The sequence below is a fragment of the Geotrypetes seraphini genome, chromosome 2 (genome assembly GCF_902459505.1).
Source record: "Geotrypetes seraphini chromosome 2, aGeoSer1.1, whole genome shotgun sequence".
NCBI lineage: Eukaryota > Metazoa > Chordata > Amphibia > Gymnophiona > Dermophiidae > Geotrypetes > Geotrypetes seraphini.
In genome coordinates, this window is record NC_047085.1 from 477584484 (window position 1) to 477608158 (window position 23675).

The 23675-nt window shown below is 41.5% G+C and overlaps 1 protein-coding gene across 3 annotated transcripts in view; it reads right to left on the reverse strand.

The window, feature by feature from the left end:
* OXSR1 (oxidative stress responsive kinase 1) overlaps nucleotides 1-23675 on the reverse strand; it is a 119084-nt gene that overhangs the window by 66719 nt on the left and 28690 nt on the right. For all 3 annotated transcript variants that reach the window (XM_033931728.1, XM_033931727.1, XM_033931729.1), the window contains exons 4-7: nucleotides 17764-17905; nucleotides 8235-8290; nucleotides 6023-6132; nucleotides 2918-3019 (exon numbers count right to left, since the gene is read on the reverse strand). In XM_033931728.1, coding sequence (XP_033787619.1) covers nucleotides 2918-3019; nucleotides 6023-6132; nucleotides 8235-8290; nucleotides 17764-17905 — 410 coding nt within the window. The remainder of the gene's footprint in view (nucleotides 1-2917; nucleotides 3020-6022; nucleotides 6133-8234; nucleotides 8291-17763; nucleotides 17906-23675) is intronic.

The following is a 23675-nucleotide window of genomic DNA, read 5'->3' on the forward strand; positions in this document are numbered from 1 at the left end:
CAGTCTGTTCCAGGCATACGGCGCAGCAAGATAGAAGGGACAGAGTCTGAAGTTGGCAATGGAGGAGAAAGGTATGGATAGGATGGACTTACTGAACAGAGTTATGTTTCTACCCTGCTCATAGATGCACTGGAATAATGATAATTGTACAAATATTTCCAATCAAATATTGTTTATTAAAAATTAACAGAATACTCTTTGTTTCAAAAGGCATTTGTATAATGGAGACGCATTTCAGTCAGAAAGTGTAAATGCAGATATTCTGAATAAATGGTCTCAAAATTCTATTCTACTATGTTTACTTATATACAGGTACTCGTCGACTTAAGACTGTAATTGGTTCCGACTGACAGGTCGTAAGTTGATCAGGATGTAAGTCGGCCTATGTTAGACTAAGATAAGAATACTGTATCAGACTGGGTAATGATATTGTAATCATCTTAAAGTAATATTTTATCAACATTTTCTTACTTTCTAAGTCAAGCACAGCACAATCCCTTTGTGGTGAACATTCGTTGTGGCGCCTCCTCCTCTTTATATTATTACTGCTGAGTAGCGAGACTTGGGAATGTGGGGCTGCTAACATTGGCGGGAGAAACTGTAGTAAATGCATTGTAAAGTCAAACAGTCGTAACTTGAATAGGTCGTAAGTCGACAAGTACATGCATACCTAATATGAGGACACTCCTCTACCTGCATATCATTGGTGAAGAATATTTAATACCATATAAGGTTTTTGCATGCATATTAGGGGAGTGTCTTTCCCCTCACACAAGGATTTCTAAAAGTTACATTCTAATACTAACTCACATCATTTATAAAAATACAGGAGAAATAAAGAAAAAATATTGCAATATACTTACAAAGGAAAATTATCCATACACACAGCTTTAAATCAATCCCTTAAAAGTCAAACTGCTGCTCCCATGTTACTGAGTGATTTTGCAGGGTGCACTGAGAGATCCTCTTACACTGAGACAAAGAAGGGGAGTGGCCAACCCACTCCCAAAAATCTACTTTTTCCTATATAAATCTTCCAGTACATTTTTGAGGTAATTATATTCTAATCTAAAACCTAATCTAAAACCTTTAAATGAAAGTTTACTAAAATTTATTTAATCATATATGCATCTGCAAAAAAAGGAGAGGGAGCATCCCCTAGAATGTAATCTCTGTAGTAAAAAGTCCATCTCTACAGCGACCAGGTCAAACCTTATTTGCCACAGGGCTCTGGAGTAATACCCCAAGACCAGACTGGGCTTACATTGAAACAATGGAACTTCATAAAACTAAGCTACAACTCCTGGTTTATCTTCTCCGGCCTTCAAAAGAGCTTATCTATTAATTCTAGTGCCCTGAGAGAATGCCTGCTCTTCTCCTGTTTCCAGTGACCATAGCACAACACACATTTTTTTCAGATCAATATATTATCCTGTATTTGTCTACCTGGTTTGTGTTCTGGTTTATCCAATTGTGATTTTATATAGCCACTCATTAAACCTTCTCCTCTGCTCTTGGATTAAGTCCTTATCTTATCAATCAATCCCTAATTAGTAAAATCCTGAGCCATGTTAAGAAAGTATAGTGGCTATTTTTTTTTATTTCATGCTTGTCCATTCTACCACATACCGAAGGGCCACATGACTTACCCAAGGAACAGAGCTCACGGGAGGGAGCATTATGCAGCTCTGCATAAATTTTATACAGCAATCCAAACTGTTAAAACACATATCAAAGGAAAATACAAGCTGTAAACCAGAAACTCTCAAGTCCAGAGAGCTGTCAAAAATTTCCACTTTTGTGGAACGAGTAAGAAGTGGAGAAAGAATAGATATTTTATAAGAGCAAAACATAAGCCCTCCTGTGACTATAAAGTACTCAAAACAAGATAGGAACATAACAGGACATCATGTTTAAAACAAATGTTGTTGTTTTTTTGAGGGGGGGGTTTAGGGGGTGTTAAGACAACAAAATATATATTTTTTTTTCTACCAGGTGACTAAGCCTTAAGTTGGAGAGGCAATGTCTAAATTTCAAAGTCAGGGGCAATAGAATATATTTTCGCTTGCAATGGATGAACAAATCAAGCTCTGTTCCTGTTTTCCTGCTCTGATCTCCTTGATTGCTGATGCTGTGAGAGGCAAAAACCTGTTGGAGCCATGGTGCTTTTGGCTCACCCCATTCCATTCCCCATACCCAAAGCATCCCATTTTCCATCCACAAGGTTTGCCTCAGCAGCAGTTGTCATCTTCCCACCCATGTTTTTCCTCACAAACTCCACTAGCTATATAACTTGTGGATTGTTCACAAAAATCTACAGCATGAGGAGGATTGGATACGAGACTTCTTAACACCCATTTCCTTCAATGGCACAACTACCAGCACTAATGCTTAGGTAGTTTGTGGCCTGTTGCTGTCAGTTAAAGGCATGTCTTGTGCCAAAAGGAATTAAACTTATTCCTTGAGAAGGTGGAGTGGTACTGTAAGGCTATCTCCATGATATGATCCTACTCTACTGGCTCTAAGATGTATGAGACCTGGAAATCATCCAAGGAGTTTAACTTTAAAGCACTAAGAAATCTTCGTTTAACACCAACAGACCATGTTCTACTTCTGATCATGTCTAAAAGAGGTTCCCAATCAGGTCAATGCCACCATCCAGTTTTCAGGGTTTCCACAATCAACATGCATGGGATCAATCTGTATATACTTTTTGCATTTTCCTTGTAGAAACCCTGACAGTATAATACTATGCGTAGTCTCTCAAGGATCCTATTTGAGACCCAATATCATACAAGATTTAGTAGTTTGCAAAATGTAAAACTCTTCTTCCAACAAAACCCCCAAAACAGAAGAGAATAGATATCTTAAAAATAAAGAGAACCCCCTGCCAGAAGATTCAGTCTCATTCACTCACCTTCATTGGTGGGTATTTATGATAAGGCGCTGCACCTGTTGCCAGTTCAATGGCTGTGATTCCAAAACTCCAGATATCTGCTTTGAAGTCATAACCCCTAACCTGAAAATTCAACAGCAAGATAAAACCATTTAGCATCAGCCTAATTCATACTACACACAGAGCAATCTCACCTTCTATACACCTCTATGTCCAAACAAGTACAGTGGTACCTTGGATTACGAGCATAATCCGTTCCAGGAACATGCTCGTAATCCAAAATGCTTGTTTATCAAAGCGAGTTTCCCCATAGGAAATAATGGAAACTCGCTTTGATAGGTTCCCACCCTCCACCCCCCCCCTCCGAGGCCAGCAGCGCTGCTCCCCCCCCCCCCCCACGAGAATTGGCATTGCTCCCCCCAAAGGCCCCCCCCACGAACTGGCACCCTCCCCCGCAGCCATCGGGCACCCCCCTGCCACGACCTGAGGTTCCTCCAAACCCACCCGAACCCTCTTCTTACTTTGATGTAGCCTCCGCACCGGCACCAGCATGTCCTGTGCTGTGCCGGTGCCCGAAAATCTGCCTCCGGTGCTGGGCCTTGAGCATGTGCGCATGCTCAAGGCCTAAGAGTTCACGTTGGACGTTCACGTGAACTCTCAGGCCTTGAGCATGCGCACATGCTCAAGGCCCAGCACCGGAGGCAGATCTTCGGGCACTGGCACAGCACATGCTGGTGCCGGTGCGGAGGCTACATCAAAGTAAGAAGAGGGTTCGGGTGGGTTGGGGGGACCTCAGGTCGTGGCGGGGGGGGGGTGCCGGATTGCGGGGGGAGGGTGCTTGCAAATCGAGGCGTGCTCGGTTTACGAGGCACCAAGTTTGCAAATGTTTTGCTCGTCTTGCAAAACACTCGCAAACCGGTGCACTCGTAAACCGAGGTACCACTGTATGTCTAGTCAGAGTTAATAAGTAGTTCATACATTTCAAATGACAACAGGTAAATGACACATTTTTATTTGAAAAACATAATGCGACTTTCAGATACTCTGACCAGGTTATCAATTCCAGAAGGGAGACTTTTTGGCCAGTCCTGGATTTCTGCAAGTCTCATCCTGGTGCATTACAATGGATGGAATATAAGAACATAAGAAGTGCCATCTCCGGAACAGACCCTAGGTCCATCAAGTCCGGCGATCCGCACACGCGGAGGCCCCGCCAGGTGTACCCTGGCATAGTTTTAGTCCCCATATCACTCTAAGCTTCTCGTAAATAGAAGTGCATCTAGCTTACCCTTACCCATGTCACTCTATGCCACTCATAAGGAGATGTACATCTAACTTACCCTTAAATCCTAGAACGATGGATTCCGCAATTACCTCTTCTGGGAGAGTATTCCAAGTGTCCACCACTTGTTGCATGAAGCAGAACTTCCTGATATTTGTCCTGAACTTGTCCCCCCTTAGCTTCAGTCCATGTCCTCTTGTCCGTGTCACATTGGACATTGTAAATATGTTTTTTCCTTCTCTATTTTGTCGATTCCTTTCAGTATTTTGAAAGTCTCGATCATATCCCCTCGCAGTCTCCTTTTCTCAAGGGAGAACAACCCCAGTCTCTTAAGTTGTTCTTCATAATCCAGGTTCTCCATACCTTTCACCAGCTTTGTTGCTCGTCTCTGCACCCTCTCCAGCAGTTTTATATCCTTCTTTAGGTATGGAGACCAATGCTGGACGCAGTATTCCAAGTGTGGTTTGACCATCGCTCTATAAAGCGGCATTATAACTTTCTTCGATCTACTCGCGATTCCCTTCTTTATCATGCCTAGCATTCTATTCACGTTCTTCGCTGCCGCCACACATTGCACCGACGGCTTCAGAGTCCTATCGATTAATACTCCCATGTCCTTTTCCTGTTCGGTTTTTCCCAGAGTTGCACCTGACATACTATACTTGTGTTCCTTATTTTTTCTGCCTAAGTGCATCACTTTGCATTTTTCCACATTTAACTTCATCTGCCATTTATCATGGACTACAAATACTACACTGCTTTGGGATGTAATTTTAAAATCAGGACTGACCAAAATGTCTCCCTTCTGGAATGGGTAACCTGGTCACCCATCTTTTAGAACATGATCCCCCTGGTCATCCATCTTTTAGAACATGACCCCTCAGGTCACATATCTATTTTATTAGAATTCATTCACTTTCTTTCTGAAGAAACTAACACAAAGCAGTGTACAGCAAGAATACCATATACAGTAGGGCCCCATATCCACAGATAATAGGTTCTAAGACCTACCATGGTTACATGAAACCGTGGACTTTCAGGGAGCCAACTGTTAGACCTTTTTCCAAACCTTCTTGAAGGCAAGTACCACAGAGATCGGTGCTGAGCTCAGGTTCTCACCCTCCACTGACTCACAATGCAGGTGAGGACTTCCAGAGACAGTGATCACTCCCAGGGATCTAGGGTCTTCCAACTGAGAAAATACACTTTAAACACTGTCCAAAGATAGGACTGGCCACAGCGCACCAAGCTCTTTGTGGAAAGAAACATCAAATGGGAACCACTGGTAGATCCTGGAAGGTGCTGATGCCAACCACTGCACATCAAATTGGGCCTAATGAAAATTTATCAGAACTCTAAATAATGAGTCAGCAGCCTTCAAATATTTTCAAGACATATTTTCTAATTTGTCTAGCAAAGGTCACAGCTAGTGTCTTCTTTGAACCACAGACAAAAGATCCTGGAGTGCAAGAAATTTTCCAAGAAGCCAACTAGGAATAGACAGTACATTTGTGCAAACTTTCATTTCAGCAACACTAAAGCTTTTATCCCAGTTTCATTTGACCAGTAGTGGTCTTTTTTTTTTAATTGACTTCTCATGAGGATTGTATTGAATGACCCAGATGCAGGCGGGTACAATGAAACATGGCCCATGTCGGGTCCTTCAATAAATTGAAATGTGATTGCTCGGAACTTGAAGACTCCTTGTGCTTCTTTTCATCCCAATTTTTGTGATCAACGCGCATTAAGTGATAGAGAATCCCTTACCTAGTCATTCAGTTTTCCCCTTATTTTATTAGGTCCCATAACAGTTTTATTGCAATGTAGGACTCAACAAAATGTACCTGCTCCATTACTTCAGGTCCCATCCAACATGGTGTACCCACAAATGTTTTTCTCACTTTATTTCGTGTTATATCACCACCAGTTGCTAAAAACGCACTAACACCGAAGTCTGGAATGGCAAACAGAAAACAACAAAAAAAAAAGTTATTTTATTTCTATATAAAATAAATGAAGAAAATTTAGATTTGTTTGTCCTTTACCTTCTTTAACATGAAATGGATAAAATTTTGTTCTATTTCGAGTAATTTCAACAGATACAAAGCACTAAGAAATAGGAGCAGCAGAATACCTCTCATATACACCCAAGATGAGTACATTCATTATTCTACACTACTTAGCATTCAAGTGAATTTCATTTTTGTCTTCTAAACCTAAAGCAATAGTAGTAAAAGTGACAAGAACAACAAAAGTTAGTCCAGATTAGAAGCTAATCTGCAACTCACCTTTAATGCTATCCTACTCAAGATGGACTCTGCATTTCAACAAGTTCTATACACGTTTTGCCCTCAAAACTACAAAATTGCAGCCACATAAAAATGGAACCTGATCAGAGATAAGTCAAAATAATGAAATTGTGAATCAAAGAAAAGTCATTATTGGATTCTAAATACCAATATTAAATAATAAAATTATAAGAATTTAAATGCAAAGCTTGCCTTTTGACTCTTTATATTTTTCTTTTAAACAAAACGTCACAGATAGCAAGCCAATCCTTTTTTCAAAAATAGAAAAAAAGATTAGGAGAATAGCAACAGATACCGAAGGAAATAAAAAATCACATAGAAAATTAGTGTTAATACCTTAATTAGTGAGACTCCCGATTTATAATTCTGTGCAAAGTTCTAGACCAGTATCTTACCAACTTTTTAAGCTGTGGCACACTAATCCCAGGGCTGCGGCTGGAGCACACCCATAAATGCACGGATGTCAACGCAACGACGCCATAGCAACATCGGTGCACGACTCTGAGCCTCCTAATACTGCTGATGAGGTGCTGATGAGGAGAGGTGAGGAGAAGGAGCAGAGGCGCAGGCACTGGCTGACTGACTACAGGACGTACCTCTAGCCTCGAGAGACACATCCTGTAAGCAGTCAGCCAGCGCCTCTCCTCCTTGCCGGCATCTCGCAGCACACCTGGAATCCTCCCAGGACACATTAGTGTGCTGCGGCACACAGTTTGCTATATACCATTCTAGAAACCACCTCTATGGGAATATAGACAAATTTTACACCAAAATGGTTCAATATATATCTTTTCTTGGGATAACAGACCTAAGCTGTAAAGCAATGATTCTTAAACCTGTCCTGGGGGACCCCCAGCCAGTCGGGTTTTCATGATATCCCTAATGAATATGCATGAGTGAGATTTGTCTATTAAATAATAATAACAACAACAACAACTTTATTTTTATATACCGCCATACCACAAACAGTTCTAAGCGGTTTACAAGGGAAGAGACTGTATACAGACAGCAAGCAACATTACAGCGAAATTTTGAATTTACATTGGCTTGTTAAGTAACTACAGAATGATTATACTACAGAAAAAGAAGACGTTTTATCTGCTAATTTTCTTTCCTTAAGTCCTGACAGACACTCACAGCTTCTGTCAACAAGCAGATGAAAACTGAAAAAATGTTTTGCGTGCTTTAATCTATAAGGATACTGTGCAACCCCAGTACACCAGTATTGTTTAACCAAGCAATCCAAGGTGCTACTACTAAAGTTTTTGTTGCTCTCATTCTTCCTTTTTTTTTAATAGATTTAACTGGAGACTAGTCAAAAGCAACATCAAATAACAATATTCAGAAATTAAGGAAAAAAATTAGCAGGCAAGGTAAATTGCCCTTGCTTACTGTCCATACCAGTGAAGTCCAGAAACTAGGATATAACAAAACAGTTTTTAGGCTGGAAGGGATTTTGCAGTCCCTGGCCTCAATACTTCTACTTTACAGGAAGCTTCTGGTCTAGTGACAATATCCAGCCTATAATGCGCCTTCTTCAGAACTATTGAGGTTTTTATTTATACCATAGTATTTTTGTTAAAGCACATCAAAGCTCAAGTTAAAATAAATGCTTACAAGAATATAGCTACAGAATATACTAATTTGAAATAAAGGAACACATTGTAACATTATGCACATTTCAAGACAATTTATACTGTTCTATGTCTTATCTACATAAAGTTTTATTCTACAAATTTAAGAGTACCTGCTATCTGAACTGAGCCATCTTCTCCCAGAAGAATATTCCCCGCTTTCACATCCCTGTGGGAAGAAAGAGTGCTAAATGAGTCCCTCTAAAGCTTCAAAGTGATTGCTTAACAACCTTTCACAACTTGAACATTAATATATTTCCTTAAATCCCAACTTTGTATTAGAGTCTATTTTCATTGCCATGCTAGAACAATTGCCAGCATGCTCGTAAGCATTATATGACATTTTAACCCTTAAGAATCCTGGATACTGTGGGTATTATAAGCTGAGGTGGTACTACATGTGCAGGGTGTAATTATAACAAATTATAATAGTGCCATTTGATTTTTGGATAATTTTTATATTGCTATTTCTTCGCAATTGTTACACACTTTTAATTTTTTTTATTATTTAAGTACATATTACAAATGAAATAAAATAAATGAAATACATAGTCCACAACAACGAGAAGAGGCAACAAGAAATTATTTATTGTTAATAGCTTAGAAATATGGACACTGTCTCCTTTTCACACCAGAACTTCCTTTTATATTTAAAACGACCCCTAAATCCCCTACCCCACTACAGAAACTTCTTTTTCAATCAACAATCTCTCAAGCTGAGAAGGAGAAGTAAATATATCTATTAGATTGTAAACCTATTACACATTTGCATGGAAATTGAAGGAGAAAAAAAATTACCTCCCAAGGACGTAACTCTATCCTTCAATTTCATAAATTCCTTGCGACATAGTTGTGTGGACCTAACCACATCTGGAAAAATCCAGATGGGCTGAAACTGAGAATTTTTATTCAGAAAATTTAAAAAAACAAACAAAACACAACCCATTTATTTTCTCCTGTTCTGTTAATAAAGTTGCAAGGAGGGTTGCTCTAGTACAGTGGTCTCAAACTCAAACCCTTTGCAGGGCCACATTTTGGATTTGTAGGTACTTGGAGGGCCTCAGAAAAAAACAGTTAATGTCAATTTTGCATGACAATTTTGCATGAGGTAAAACTCTTTATAGTTTACAAATCTTTCCTTTTGGCTAAGTTTTAATAATAATATTGTAATTTATAGCGAAAGAGACATATGATCAAGAAATTGTTTTATTTTACTTTTGTGATTATGATAAACATACCGAGGGCCTCAAAATAGGACCTGGCGGGCCACATGTGGCCCCCGGGCCGCGTGTTTGAGACCACTGCTCTAGTAGTAATTTCCTCCTGAGAGGATTCAAGGATATCTGTTATTCGATTCTTTCGCACCCTCCTTTGCATTGCCTTCAACAGTCTCAGCTTTCGGTACAGAGCACACCGACAATCAGAAATACTTAATTCTTCAAACTTTATCTCAAAGCAATTCCTTCTTCAAGTATCTGCTTAACAAAATCTCAGGTTACAGTAGATAAATGGAAAATTCAATAAACTTAATGTTTTAGCTCTCATTCGATTTTCAAAAAATTCTAATTGTCTATGTATATAATCAGAGTATCTTTAACAAAATCTGTGGAAACTGACTGATAGGTAAATTTGAAGAAATCTGAGAGTCTGGTATTCAACTTGCCAATTTTAATATCAACTTCATCAATTTCTCTGTTTGTTGAGAAGAGGTACACAACTGTGGTATAGTAGATTTTAAATATAGAAACATAGAAGATGACGGCAGAAAAGGGCTACAGCCCATCAAGTCTGCCCACTCTGCTTACCCCCCCCTGTCTATGCCCTAATGACCCAATTTCCTTATCTTGACCCTCGTAGGGATCCCACATGGGTATCCCATTTATTCTTAAAGTCTGGCACACTGTCTGCCTCGATCACCTGCACTGGAAGCTTGTTCCAATGATCAACCACTCTCTCTGTGAAGAAATACTTTCTGGTGTCGCCATGAAATTTTCCGCCCCTGAGTTTGAGCGGGTGCCCTCTTGTGGCCGAGGGTCCCTTGAGAAAGAAAATATCATCTTCCACTTCGACACGTCCCATGAGGTACTTAAATGTTTCGATCATGTAAGTACCTCACGGGACGTGTCGAAGTGGAAGATGATATTTTATGCATTCTTCAGTTCTAACAACCACTTGACCAAATAGCTTTCAAGGTAATTTCTTGAGGTTGGTCCAAATTTTTAGACAAGTTGGGACAAATTACGGCTACTGGAAAATTGTCAATAGCGCTGAAGAGATGCATCCAAACCAGCAGATACTTTGTCCACCCGAGATGTACCCTTTAGGGCAGGGGTGTCAAACTCAATCACATTAAGGGGCCAGAATCTAAAGCACGGGCTGAGTTGTGGGCCAGATTCCGCCCAATCTCCACCTCCATAATAGTACTAATTGTAATACCATTTTTTCCATTCATTTTTCATATATATATCTTTCCCAGATCTTCTTTCCCTGCTTTTCTAATGTTGTTCCAAGACCTCTGGTCAGATCTCTGGGTATAAGTTAAATGTGAGCAATTCTATTTTATCAATATTCTGAAGTCAATGGAGCTGAGATTTGGTTTACTGCTCCCTTTGGAAGGGGCAGAGTGGTCCATGTTCTCTGCTCTTTCTGCCCCGTAAAGCAGCGGTGCGCTGTTGACCCCACCCACAGCTATCAGCTGCGGCGCACACTAATCACTAATGCCACAGCCTTCACCTTCTTACCACGAATCACTATTTTGAACCCGATATTTATTGTTCTGTCTTGCAAATACCTAAATCTCTCACATAACTAAGTGTTCGTAATCTTATATTTATCCTTCCTGATTTAAACCCTCAGCTGTTAACGTTTGTATCTCATTGCCTTAGTTGTAACTATTAGATTATTTGCACTTCAGTTTCCTTGGTTTTGTTTCCTTATTCTCCCTGTTTATTTATCTGTGTCTTAGTTTCCTTGTCTGTTTTGGCGTTGTTGCTACTGCTTTTGTTAATATTTAACTTTAACCTGTGTTTTCCAATTGATTTACTGGTCTTCCTGTGTTCTCTGCTCTTTCTGCCGCCGCAAAGCAACAGTGCGCTGTTGAACCTGCCCACAGCTATCAGCTGGTACATGCCTTAAAAAAAAAAAAAAAAAAGTTTCCCCCTCTGCGGTGCATGCCGCGAAGGTGCGTGCCAAAGGAGATTGCTTAATAAGCAGGTAATGCTCCTTGAGGCGCTCCTTGGTGCATGTCCTTGGTGAGCTCTTTTTCTACCATTGTTTGCTTTCTCCTATGCCTTTGTTCTTCTTTATTGCCTCACAACTATCCTCCTAAGCTCTCTAAAATGAGATTGATGCTAGCGCCCTCTTGATTACCATTGCTGCAAACTCTACGGTTTCTATCCCTTCTGAGATCCCAGTTTTATGGGGCAGACGTAATGATAAACATTGCAAGCTTTCTCTCTCCCATCCAACCGCCTCCAGTCTTGTTCAGATTAAAACAGACATCTGCCCCCTCCATTCCAAATGCCTTAACTTTGTCTTAATACACCCAAGGTCAATAAAAACCAAATATCATTTATTAAACGACGTGATCCTCCAACACAACCTTGATCTTCTTTGTATAACAGAAACCTGGCTCTCAGATGGTGAGGAAATGCATTTAGCCTTCACTTGTCCACCTAATTTTACATATCATTTCAACCACCGAACAGGTAGAAGAGGAGGGGGTGAAGCCATAATACACAGAAAAAATATAATATTTGATCTTGAATTCTCTTTACACTGAAATCCTCTAGAATTTATCCAATTCACACTTAAAACTAATATCATCCTTGACTGTTTACGCCTATACCGTCCACCGCCTATTTCCCAGGAAAAGATTTTGTTACTTCAATCTTTGATATTCGACTTCTGTACTACCACCGACAATCCAATCATTCTAGGAGATTTTAATATTCATTTCGAATTTGTCAAAAACTCACATACCTCAGAGTTGCAGACCCTCTTTAATGACCTCAATTTACTGCCACTACTATCCTCCCCAAGTCAAAGCAGGACACACACTTGACATGATCCTGATATCACAAACATAAGAACATAAGCAGTGCCTCCGCCGGGTCAGACCACAGGTCCATCCCGCCCAGCAGTCCGCCCCCGCGGCGGCCCAACAGGTCATGACCTGCCTTAATCACCAGAAGGGGCCCCCTTGCCCCCTAGGTTTCTCATCGAAGTCCTATCTTCCCTTCAAAGTCCTAACCCTCCGGCCTTGCACCTGCACGACCTGGTGAGTTGTCTATACTTATGCAACACCCAGCACCTCCCTCAGTACCCCACGATCCCATTTTCCCTCAGGAATCCGTCCAATCCTTGTTTGAATCCCTGTACTGTACTCTGCCGGATCACTTCCTCCGGGAGCGCATTCCATGTGTCCACGACCCTTTGGGTGAAGAAAAACTTCCTTGCATTTGATTTGAACCTATCCCCCTTCAGTTTCTCTGAGTGCCCCCTTGTACCTGTCGTCCCTTTTAGTCTGAAGAACCTGTCCCTGTCCACCCTCTCCATGCCCCTAAGTATTTTGAAGGCCTCTATCATATCCCCCCTCTGAGCCTCCTCTTTTCCAGAGAGAAGAGCCCCAGTTTATCCAGCCTCTCGGCGTATGGGCAGTTTTCCAGCCCTCTTACCAGTTTCGTTGCCCTCCTTTGGACTCTCTCAAGAACTGCCATGTCCTTTTTGAGGTACGGCGACCAATAGTAGCTCTTAACTTTACTCTGATCTCTAATGTTTCTGTGCCCTGGTCAGACCATTCCTTACTTGTTATTTCTCACCATTGGTCCCTAAAAATCCCAACATCTGGCTTCAAACAAATCAATTTCCGAGATTATTCAAAATTAGACACCCCTACCATCTCTTCTTCCTTTAACTATTGGTGCAATTCCAATACTAGCGTTACTATAGATAAGATTCTAACCCAATGGAACGACTATTTCTACTCTTCTAGATAAATTTGTTCCATGTTAAACTAAAACCATCTCCATTCGACAACAAAAAAATCTGTGGTACTCGTCTGAACTTAGTCCAATTAAAAAACAACTCCGTTCATTGGAGAGGAAGTAGAAAAGGGACAAATCCTTGTCTAACCTCCACTCCTATAAGGATCATGCTGATTATTACAAGATGAAAATTATTCAAACCAAATTGCTCTATTATTCAAATCTCTAAATTCAAATCTCTAAAGCAAGAAACATGGTGGCCCTATATAAAATTGTATGCTCCCTAACTTCAAAACACCAAAACCAATCCGATTCACTACACTTACCTTCTGCGCAATCACTTGCTGATTACTTTACAAGCAAAATTCAGAAAATTAGAGAAACACTTCATCCCACTTCACATACTACCCGCATTACTCCTTCTCATGCTATATCTCAGACCCCCAGGCTTATCCTGCTCTAAGTTTCACATTTCAAGATCCCTTCACTTCTGGAGCTCCAAAGGATAATTGCTACTATGAACTTGAAAGGTTCTAGCACTGAGTCCATTCCCCCCCCACTCCCCTATATCTTGAAACACCATTTCTCAATCTGTACCTAGAAACACCATTTCCCATACTCTACCTAGTAACTACTAGCCTTTCCTCGAGTTCCCTCCCAAAACCCTGGAAAGAGGCAATCATCTATCCCACTACCAAAGACTCTAAAGTTAGTGGAGCTGAAATCTCAAATTATCGCCCTATCTCAAATATCCCTTTAAGCAAAAATCACTGAAAAGGTCGTGTTCTAACAACTCTCCAACATTCTGCACCCAAACCAAACAGGTTTCCGAAAACATTACTCCACCAAGCTTTCACTTACTGGGTTAGTTACTAACATCATATATCAACTAGACCAGGGGTCTGCAACCTTTAAGACATAAAGAGCCACTTGGACCCGTTTTCGAAAAGAAAAAAAAACTTGGAGCCGCAAAACCATTATAAAACAAATCTAACACTGCATATATTGTTTCTTATCTTAATGCTATATACAGGATCACTAAATTGAAAATAAAATCATTTTTCCTACCTTTGCTATTTGGTGATTTCATGAGTCTCTGGTTGCACTTTCTTCTTCTGACTGTGCATCCAATCTTTCTTCCTTTCTTTCAGCCTCCTGTATGTTTCCTCTCCTCCAGACCTCATTCTCTCCCCCAACTTTTTCTTTCTGTCTCCCTGTTCCCCCTTCTTTCTGTCTCTCTGTCTGCCCCCTTTCTTTCTTTCTCCGTGCCCTCCCCCAAGCCACTCGGTTTGCTGCCACCGCCATCGGGGAATAGTCCCCAAGCCACCGCTGTCCCAAGCTTTCCCTGCAGAAGCGTCGCGCTGACCAGCATTCCGCTCCCTGACGTCAATTCTGACGTAGGAGAGGAAGTTCCGGGCCAACAAGGCATTTCTCCTCATTCCATCCAGCCTGAGCCCCATCTCTCCTTGATCCAGCATTTCCCTTCTGTGTCTGTCAGATTACCATTCCACCTATTTTCCAGCATCACTCTTCTTTGTGTCCATCTCACCTATATCCCTATCTCACCACTTTTTCAGAATCTTCATTTGTCTCTGTCCTTATCTTTACGCCATGTTCACCATTTGCCCTTTCAATGTCTTTATCTCCCCCCCCCCACTTTTTCAGCATTACTTCTATGTCTCTATTTCACCTCCTCTTCATGTCCCCTCTGTATCTCTATCCTTATTCAGTAGGTCCTGCTTACCCTTTCTCTTCTTTGTGTCACTATCTCCATTTTCAGCTTTCCCCCCCTTTTCCTTTGTTACTGCACCCTATAGCTAGAATCTTTCCACCCTCCCTCCACTCCGGCCCAGCATGAAATATTTCCTTTTGTTTCCCTCCCCTCTCTCTTTCTCTCTCTCTTCTGCTCCCTCACCCACGAGTCCTGCATCTGGCCCTCTCCCTTCTACCTGCACCTGGCAACACCCCCCTGCTCCGCGGCTCTCTTCAGCAACTCGTCAGCAGCGGTGATCAAGACAAGCTGCCGACATCGAGGCCTTCCCTCTACGAGTCCCGCCTTTGTGGAAAAAGGAAGTTGAAACAAGCGGGACTCGCAGAGGGTAGGCCCCGACGTCAGAAGCTTGTGTCGATCGCTGCTGCTGAGTTGCCGAAGAGAGCCGCGGAGCAGGGGATGTGGCCGGAAGCAGGTAGAAGGGAGAGGGAGATAGGAAGGCTGTAGATCTCCGGAGCATGACACCGACCCCGGCCAGGATGATTTCTTTTTCAGGCACCTTACAAGTCCAGCGTCGCGGCGGGAAATAGCCATGCTGAGAAGTGAGCTCAGCACTACACAGATGAAAGCCTTGCTTGCTGATTGGTCCGGCGGCACGGCGGGGCGGGGCCGCCGGACCAATCAGCAAGCAAGGCTTTCATCTGTGTATGTGCTGAGCTCACTGCTCAGCATGGCTATTTCCCGCCGCGACGCTGGACTTGTAAGGTGCATGCCTGCGTGACACACTACCGGAGCCGCAGCAAAGGTGGAAAAGAGCCGCATGCGGCTCTGGAGCCGCAGGTTGCCGACCCCCGAACTAGACCATAATAACTCAGTAGTCCTCATCTCATTAGATCTCTCTTCAGCCTTTGATACTATTGATCACCAACTACTACTCAACCGATTCCAAGAAATTGGCATTTCAGATCAGGTACTTGAGTGGTTTATCTCATATTTTACAGATATTTTACATTCAACAGTTCTTCTTCTGCTACATTCTCTAATAACTTTGGTATTCCACAGGGTTCTATTCTTTCTCCTCTTCTTTTTAATATCTTTCTGGTTCCTCTGATTACCCTAGGACAGTCCATTGGCTTTTCCATTTTTGCATATGCCGATGACCTACAATTAACACATCCAATCGATCTAAATAATCCCAATGACATTTCCATCAATCAAAAATTGGTAAAAATTAATAACTGGATCAGTTCCAATATGCTTTCCCTATACATAAGCAAAACAAAAACTATGATCTTCCCAGTTAAAAATGATCTAACTTTACATTCTCCAAACAAACTTAAGTTTACCCCTATCAAGTCTGTTAGAACTATCAAGCTCTTGGGTATCACTCATGAGAAAAACTCTCCTTCCATGACCATATCAGTTCAGTTGTACGTAAAAGTTTTTATCATCTGCACATGATATAATCACTTACTAAATTACTGGATCAGGCTTCCCTGAACACTCTCATTCATTCCTTAGTCATTTCCTATTTAGACTATGGCAATGCCCTTTATAAGGGAATCACAAAGAAAGAGATTAGACGTCTGCAAACAATCCAAAATACAGCCGTCAAAATTATTTTCAACATTAAAAAAATTCAACCATGTCACTCCTCTTTTGATCAGAGCACATTGGCTTCCGATTGAACACCGCATCTCCTACAAAATCATGTTGTTGACATTTAAAACTATACAAACAGGGCTCCCAGACTTCTTATACCCTACTCCATTAACCGTACTCTACAATCATCCAATCAAAACTTACTTGCAATCCCATCCTTAAGTCATGTCAACTCCATGAGAAATAACATCCTCTCAATCACCACCCCATTGCTCTGGAACTCGGTCCCCAAATTATTTACACGAGATTACTACCATAGATAACTAAATCTAGCTTAAAAACTATGCTTTTCAAAGATGCTTTTGCAGTATAACCGTCCTTTTAAGTATGCTTTAAACTCTTCAATATCCAGTATCCTGTATTGGGTTCTAATTTTCTGTTTCCCTACCCTTTCATTTTTTCCTATTTCTGTTCTTTCCTATCATCGATTGTAGTTCTTCCCTTTTTCCTCATGTGCCAGTTTGTTTCGTTCTGGTTAGTCACATCAGTTAAGAATGTTTGTCTCTTGATGTTTCTTTGATGTAATGTATTTGATGTTTATTTGTTCCCTGAATTTTATCATTTTTATTATGTAAAACCACTTTGATTATAAATAAGGCAGGATAACAAATTTTAGTAAACTTGAACTTAAATATTACAGCTATTTTGCAAGATTTTTGCATTCTTCATTATCCCCCTATGGTACAACAAATTATTGGTTCCATCACTGCTGACAAGTATCAATTTGATAAAGATTATTATTCTCCCTAGGTAGTTGCCTGTTTCTGACGCCCCCTTGTGCTAAGCCAAACAATTACTTCTTTTAATTGGACATGGTTCTCTCACAACGTATCTGGAATGATAGATGTCTGATCTGTGAATTGTTCTGAATTAGAATAAGGACAGGGGGGTGGACCAAGCTTTCACCCATTTCATATTAGAGGGCGACAGCAACATACTGCTCTTTTCTGGGCTTCCAGAGTACTTGCTGATCAGCATTAGCTTCATTTGGAAAGAAAGGCAGCAAACACTGACCAGCTGGAGATTCTACTATTTTTAGAGACATTGCAAACTTCTCCAGTACTAAACCAACAATTAAACCCAACAGCACCTCTACTAGCCCCTCTCTCTAAATCAAAGTCAGAGACAGAAATAGGCACACAGAGACTGGAAAGAATTCCACAAGCCATGTTCTACATATTTTCTTCGGTACCTGTAAAAATTAACAGCCTTGCGACAAATTAAGGAAGGTAAGTAAATTTGTATTTCCAGCTTCAGCGACCATGTGCACATTTTGTTCAATACCTGTGAATTTGTCCATTTTTATGAAGGTAATCCAGACCCTCCAACACCTCTCTCAGCATTGTGGCTATACAAGGCTCATCCAGAACACCATTTTTATGCTCCCCTTTTGCAACAATGTGTTTAATAATATCCAAAACAGAACCTAAAAATAGAAAACCACAATTGTTATAAAACTATTAAATGGATTCCATCCCCATGTTAAAATAAATCAGTTGTATTTACTGCAGAGTGGGGAGAGGGAATTACCAAGGGCCAACTCAAGATACCAATTTTTTTATTTATTTATTTTTTTTACTAGTTATACTTCATAAATTATTTTTATACTAGTTTAAATGATTTTTACTAGTTATACTTTATAAATGATTTTTTTAATTTAGCATAAATACACAATTTAAGATATGAACTTTATAAAACAGAGATATGCATTTGCTGCTACCTTAAATGTAGAGCACCCTAAATAAATTTCTAATGCAACAGGGGTGTTATTCTGGATGGACAGGAATATCCCCATGCTCATGAGATGTGCAGAAGGAATCCACTCCAGCCTTTGAATCCCTCCTCCTTCACTAGAGGGCTCTGCTGCCCCCTCCAGGTTTTCCTTGGGAGATTGAAGGTGACTTTCTGATCTGCTATGTATTTTTTTTTCTTTTGTCTTTTTGCACAGTTTTTGATGGCTTTCGGCACTCAGAGCTCACCACTTTGAGGGTCAAGCTCTGCCTGCGTAGAGGAAAAACAGACTAGTCTGTAGCAGATAGCTCAATCCCTCTGTTAGCTCGGGGACTGGTCCCCTATTAGCTTTGCTAACCTACTGCGTCATAGGGGCTTGAGCACAGTCTGTCAAGCATCCGTAAGAGTTCTGCAGGCTGAACATCCCTCCTCTCCCCACCAGAGCAACCAAGACCACGTGGTCGAAGCACCTCCCACCCATCTTCAGGACTCTTCTACCAACCCTGCAATGGACCACTAGACAGATGGGCCTGTACCGCCGAAGGGCCATGCCAAAGTGTGGACCAAGTGAACAGTGAGTAAAGCAAATAGCTTTAAACAAGAGAAATTTTCAAATCCTGTGTACACTAGAATGTTTGCTGAGAGTAATTTGAGTACAGTTACTAGCAAGATGTGCTAGAAATGAGTGCTAGAAGTATACTGCTCTTAAAAACTAATCTTGTAGTAACAGAACATACTAGAACAGCTTCTCTTGACCACCACACACCCTTGAGCCACTATCACTCTAGTCATTCATCTCTTTCCTGCACGTCTCCCCTCAGGATTAGCTAGCCTAACCTGGTAAGCAAAATGTAGTGGTGGAAAAGTTCTTCTCCAAATACATGCGCGCACAATGCCCATTAGACACTGGCCCACCCGAGCTCATACGACTCATTCCTCCAACCGGACTCAAGACAATGCTCAACAAAGGCATAGTCCCAGAGAACAAGGCATATCATGATGAAACCCATGACTAAGAACAGCAATGAACTTCTCTCTTCAGTCACCAATTACCATCCCATCACTACCATCTCCTTCTTTGTGAAACTACTAGAAGGCCTAGTGTATCACCAGCTGCTCACCTACTTAGAAAAGCACAAGATACTGTAAGACTCCCAGTCAGGTTTCGGGCCACTCTTGAGCACAGAGACAGATCTAGCCTCATTACTGAATGACATCTACCAGTTTTTTAGCAGAGCAAAGGACAGAATGCTCTTGTTCTGAAATTTGGCCTAAGCAGCGCCTTAGACTTTGTAGACCACCATACACTTCTTTCTAGCCTGGATGCTATTGGCATCACAGGAACAGTCATGAACTGGTTCTGGGGCTTTCTAGCAAGTTGCACATACAAGTCTTCCGTGACAACGAACTCTCCCATATCTGGACAACGCACTGCGGAGTCCTGCAAGGTTCCCCATCATCATTCCTGATCCTGTTTAACATCTTTTTATGTTTGCTGGGGAACCAACTAGCCTCCTAAGAAGTTAACAGCTACAGTTACGCTGATAACATCATGGTTCTTCTCCCAATCCCTACTCTGCCTTCAAAAGGAATCAGAATGAATTGAAGGGGTTATCCAAACAATGAAAGAGTGGATAATACAAACTGAAATTTACCCTGAAAGAAGAAAAAAAAATTTTTTTTTCGCAAACCCCTCGAACCTGAATGACAAAATCATCATAATCAGGGGAAAAACCCTACCACTCCAGTCCACTAACAAAACCCTGGGAGTGATGCTGTACCAAAATTTGACTATGGAATCCCACTACACTACAGCACTCTGGAAAGATCAGAAATCCATCTGATCTTACTTTGATGACCTTCCCTTCCAAATCCTATGCCAAGCCCATCTTCAGCATGCTAGACTACTACAAATTTGCAAACAATTCAGCACACAGCTGTGCACCTTTTCTTTGGACTAAGGAAAACTGACTATGTCACACCTTACTACAATGACTGCACTGGCTTCCCATCGAGGCCCACTCATTATTCAAACTAGGCTGCTTCATGTACAAGGCACTGTGTGGCTCTCTACCAAACTACATGATGGAATTATTTGAGTTTACCACCCTGGCCCGCCTTCTGCGTTCCAGCTCCATATTTGCCTACAAGGAAGGCCTAAAAAAAGCTTACATCACAAAACTTTTATCCTACCAAGAAGCTTACGTAAGCCGGGAACTACTCCCCATCATAGGATCTTTTTATCATACACGCATTTTAGGCAAAACTTAACACACACTTGTTCAACAAATTTCTAGCAGAACATTAACCCTGTGCTCTCGCTGCGTCTCTCACATTCTTCCCCCAAGATAATTACAAATGCTCCATGCACAGATACTCCCAATTTTTTATGTCCTTCTCCACCCCCTCCCTTCACTACTTACATTTGGGATTCCCTATCTTTAACTTCTTGTATACTTCTTCAAGGCCCTAGCAAAAGCCCACAAGAGAATTTATGCCACCACCCCCTCCTACATAAAATCCAAGCTTCCCATCTACACCCCCACTCGCACCCTCCACTCAAAATCGGAAATACGCCTATGCATTCCCCCTGGAAGGTCCCTCTTCTCAGAAGCTGCCCGCAAACGATCCTACAGCCACTTCATTCCACATCTCTGGAATCAACTCCCCCCTCAACTCAGGCAACAGAACTCTTTAATGACATTCCGTAAAATGGTAAAGATCCTCCTCTTCAACTAAAGGTCTCCCTCAGTCTACACCCCCCCTTAAACCCCACCTCTCTCTTCTCTCCCCTGTTTAACTTCTCCCTAAATTTCAGTACAGTCCTCTCTTAGTCTGTACTCTGAGAAATTAGTCTGTACTCTCTCTTCTCTCCCCTGTCTAACTTCTCCCTAAATTTCAGTATAGTCCTCTCTTAGTCTGTACTCTGATAAATTGTATCTAAACTCAAATAACTTGTACTAAACTAATCTACTTATACTAAACTAAACGACTTATCTAAACTAATCTACTTATACTAAACTAAACGACTTAAACTAATCTACTTATACTAAACTAAACGACTTATCTAAACTAAACTGCTTATACTTAAACTCTACTCCTAATTTGCCGTATACCCCCTGTATTTAAATACTGCACAGTCTTGTATGTCCAAACATTTAAACCTATTGTACATCTTATTTGTCTAAGTACTTCCATTATGTATGTTTACTTGTAGACCGTTCTGAGCTACTGGGAGGATGGGATATAAATCTAAATAAATAAATAAATACTATCGATGGTATACAAGAGAACTTCCATGAAAAAAGTGTTGCTCTTAAAGGGTTACTCATGATATGCCATACACTGCATAGTAGTGAAAATTTGTCACAAGCAAATTGATCTTTTTCAAGTTATGTGCTATTCTATTAGCAGTGGAATGTTAAAGCAAGGCTCCTGAGGGAGGCCAGAGGCCGAAACACGTGCTTGTCAGAGTTTTGAGATAAAGATTGCATATCAAGAACTTTTGAACATCTCCACTGTTTTGTTCGGTACAGAATGCTACATTATTACAATGTAAACACAATACACAATAAGATATTTTAGTAGACAGTAGTGTTGCTCGATTCAGGGAAAAAAATTTCAATTCGATTCAGCCTATTGAATCGATTTTTCGATTCGATTTTCCTGCCCAATTGGGTGTTTTTTTCAAACATCCTGGTGAGTTTATTTTATAGCCTCTTCACCTCCTTTGCCCTATCCTACCCACACTGGCGCTGTGGTGTAAACAAAATAAACAAACAAAAAAGACTTTTCCTTTCTCTATTAAATCCAAGCTCACGTTCATGGTCTAACACCAGCTCTGGCAGGATACACATTTCCAATCTGACATATTGTAATCACAAAACAGAAAATAAAATTATTTTTTCTACATTTTGTTTGGTCCCAGGCTCTGGTTGTCTTCTGATCAGGGTCTCCTCTTTTCTCGGTGCTAACCCTCAATCTTCCATCTCTGTCCTCCCCTTCCATTTCCCTTCCCTCCACCGGAGGTCTGGCATCTTCCCTTTTTTCATCTCCATCCACGCAGCTGCAGCAATGGACCCCACCATCCCCAGATCCACCATTTCTCCTTTTCTCAACTACCCTTCATCCAGCATCTCTCCCTCCTTCTCCACCACCCCAGGGTCCACCAGCTCTCCCTTTCTCTTCCCAACTACCCTGCTATCTAGTATTTCTATCCCCCACCCCAAACCTCCACACCATCCCTTGTGTCCAACGTCTCTCCCTTTCTGTTCCTTACCTCCCTAAATCCCATTGTCCACCATCTCTCTTCCTCTCCTCTGTTTTTAGACCTATTATTTCTTACACACACACCCCAGTCTGGTATATGCACTTCTCTTTGAACCCCCTTCCCTCCCTCCATGTACTTCTACACCAGGGCCCCCTTCCCCAAAAAGGCCTGGAAGTTCTCCCCCTCCCCCCCCAAAGGCCTGCATGTTCCCCCCAGCCTCTCGCTCTCACCTTAAGATAATCGGCAGCCTGCAGACAGGATCGTCCTCAGCACTACGTTCACTCTACCACTGTCCTGCCCCTCTTCTGATGTCAGGAGCAGGACTGCGGCAGAACCAATGTGATGCTGAGGATGACGGCAGCCTGCAAAGATCGCTACAGCACCACGATCCTCTCTGCAGGCTACCGACTATCTTGAGGTAAGAGTGGGAGGCCAGGAGGGAAGCTGCAAAGGGCCAATGCAGCAATTTCCGACTGACCCTACTCCCTCGCCCCCTAAAGCAACAGCGGCAAGTCAGCAAGATGCAGCACTGCTGCTCCTGCTTTAGGGGGTGAGGGTTGGTTGGTAACCAAATTGGCGAGGCCGATTTTTTTTTATTTTTTTAAACAATCGATCAAATTGGCGAATCGATTCGAATTGGAATCGGGCAGCACTAGTAGACAGAATAGGATGCAGCAAAGATGGAACATATAGATAAGGTAGAGTAACAAAAGTTAAGGAATTTAAAAAAACGTTGCACATGAAATCAGAAAGGTACATGAATATAATCTCAGAAGCATTCAAGTTATACTGATATGAGGCCAGAAGTATCTTAGCACTTCATATTCGCCACCACCGTTCACAAGATATTTTCTTTGTGCAACCTGCACTAGACTAACTGGGGTTACCAGATTTAACTTTAGTAAAACCCCGCTACATCCCAGTCCTGCACCCCGCTCTCGTCAGGTAGGAGGGCATCCATGCATGATTTCGAGGAAGCTTTTCAAAACCCGGACAAAGTGCCGGGTTTTGAAAAGCTTTCTGGATTTCCTTAGTCCCTTCTCATGTCTCTCAGAAAAAGCATTAATCACACCAGGTTAACAGGCAGTAATAAGTATGATGAGATTGAGGGAATCCATTTATGTTTGGCATCTGGATTCCCAAACTTGTCCGGTAGCCTGCATGGAATGGAGGCAACACATGCAAATCTTTCATA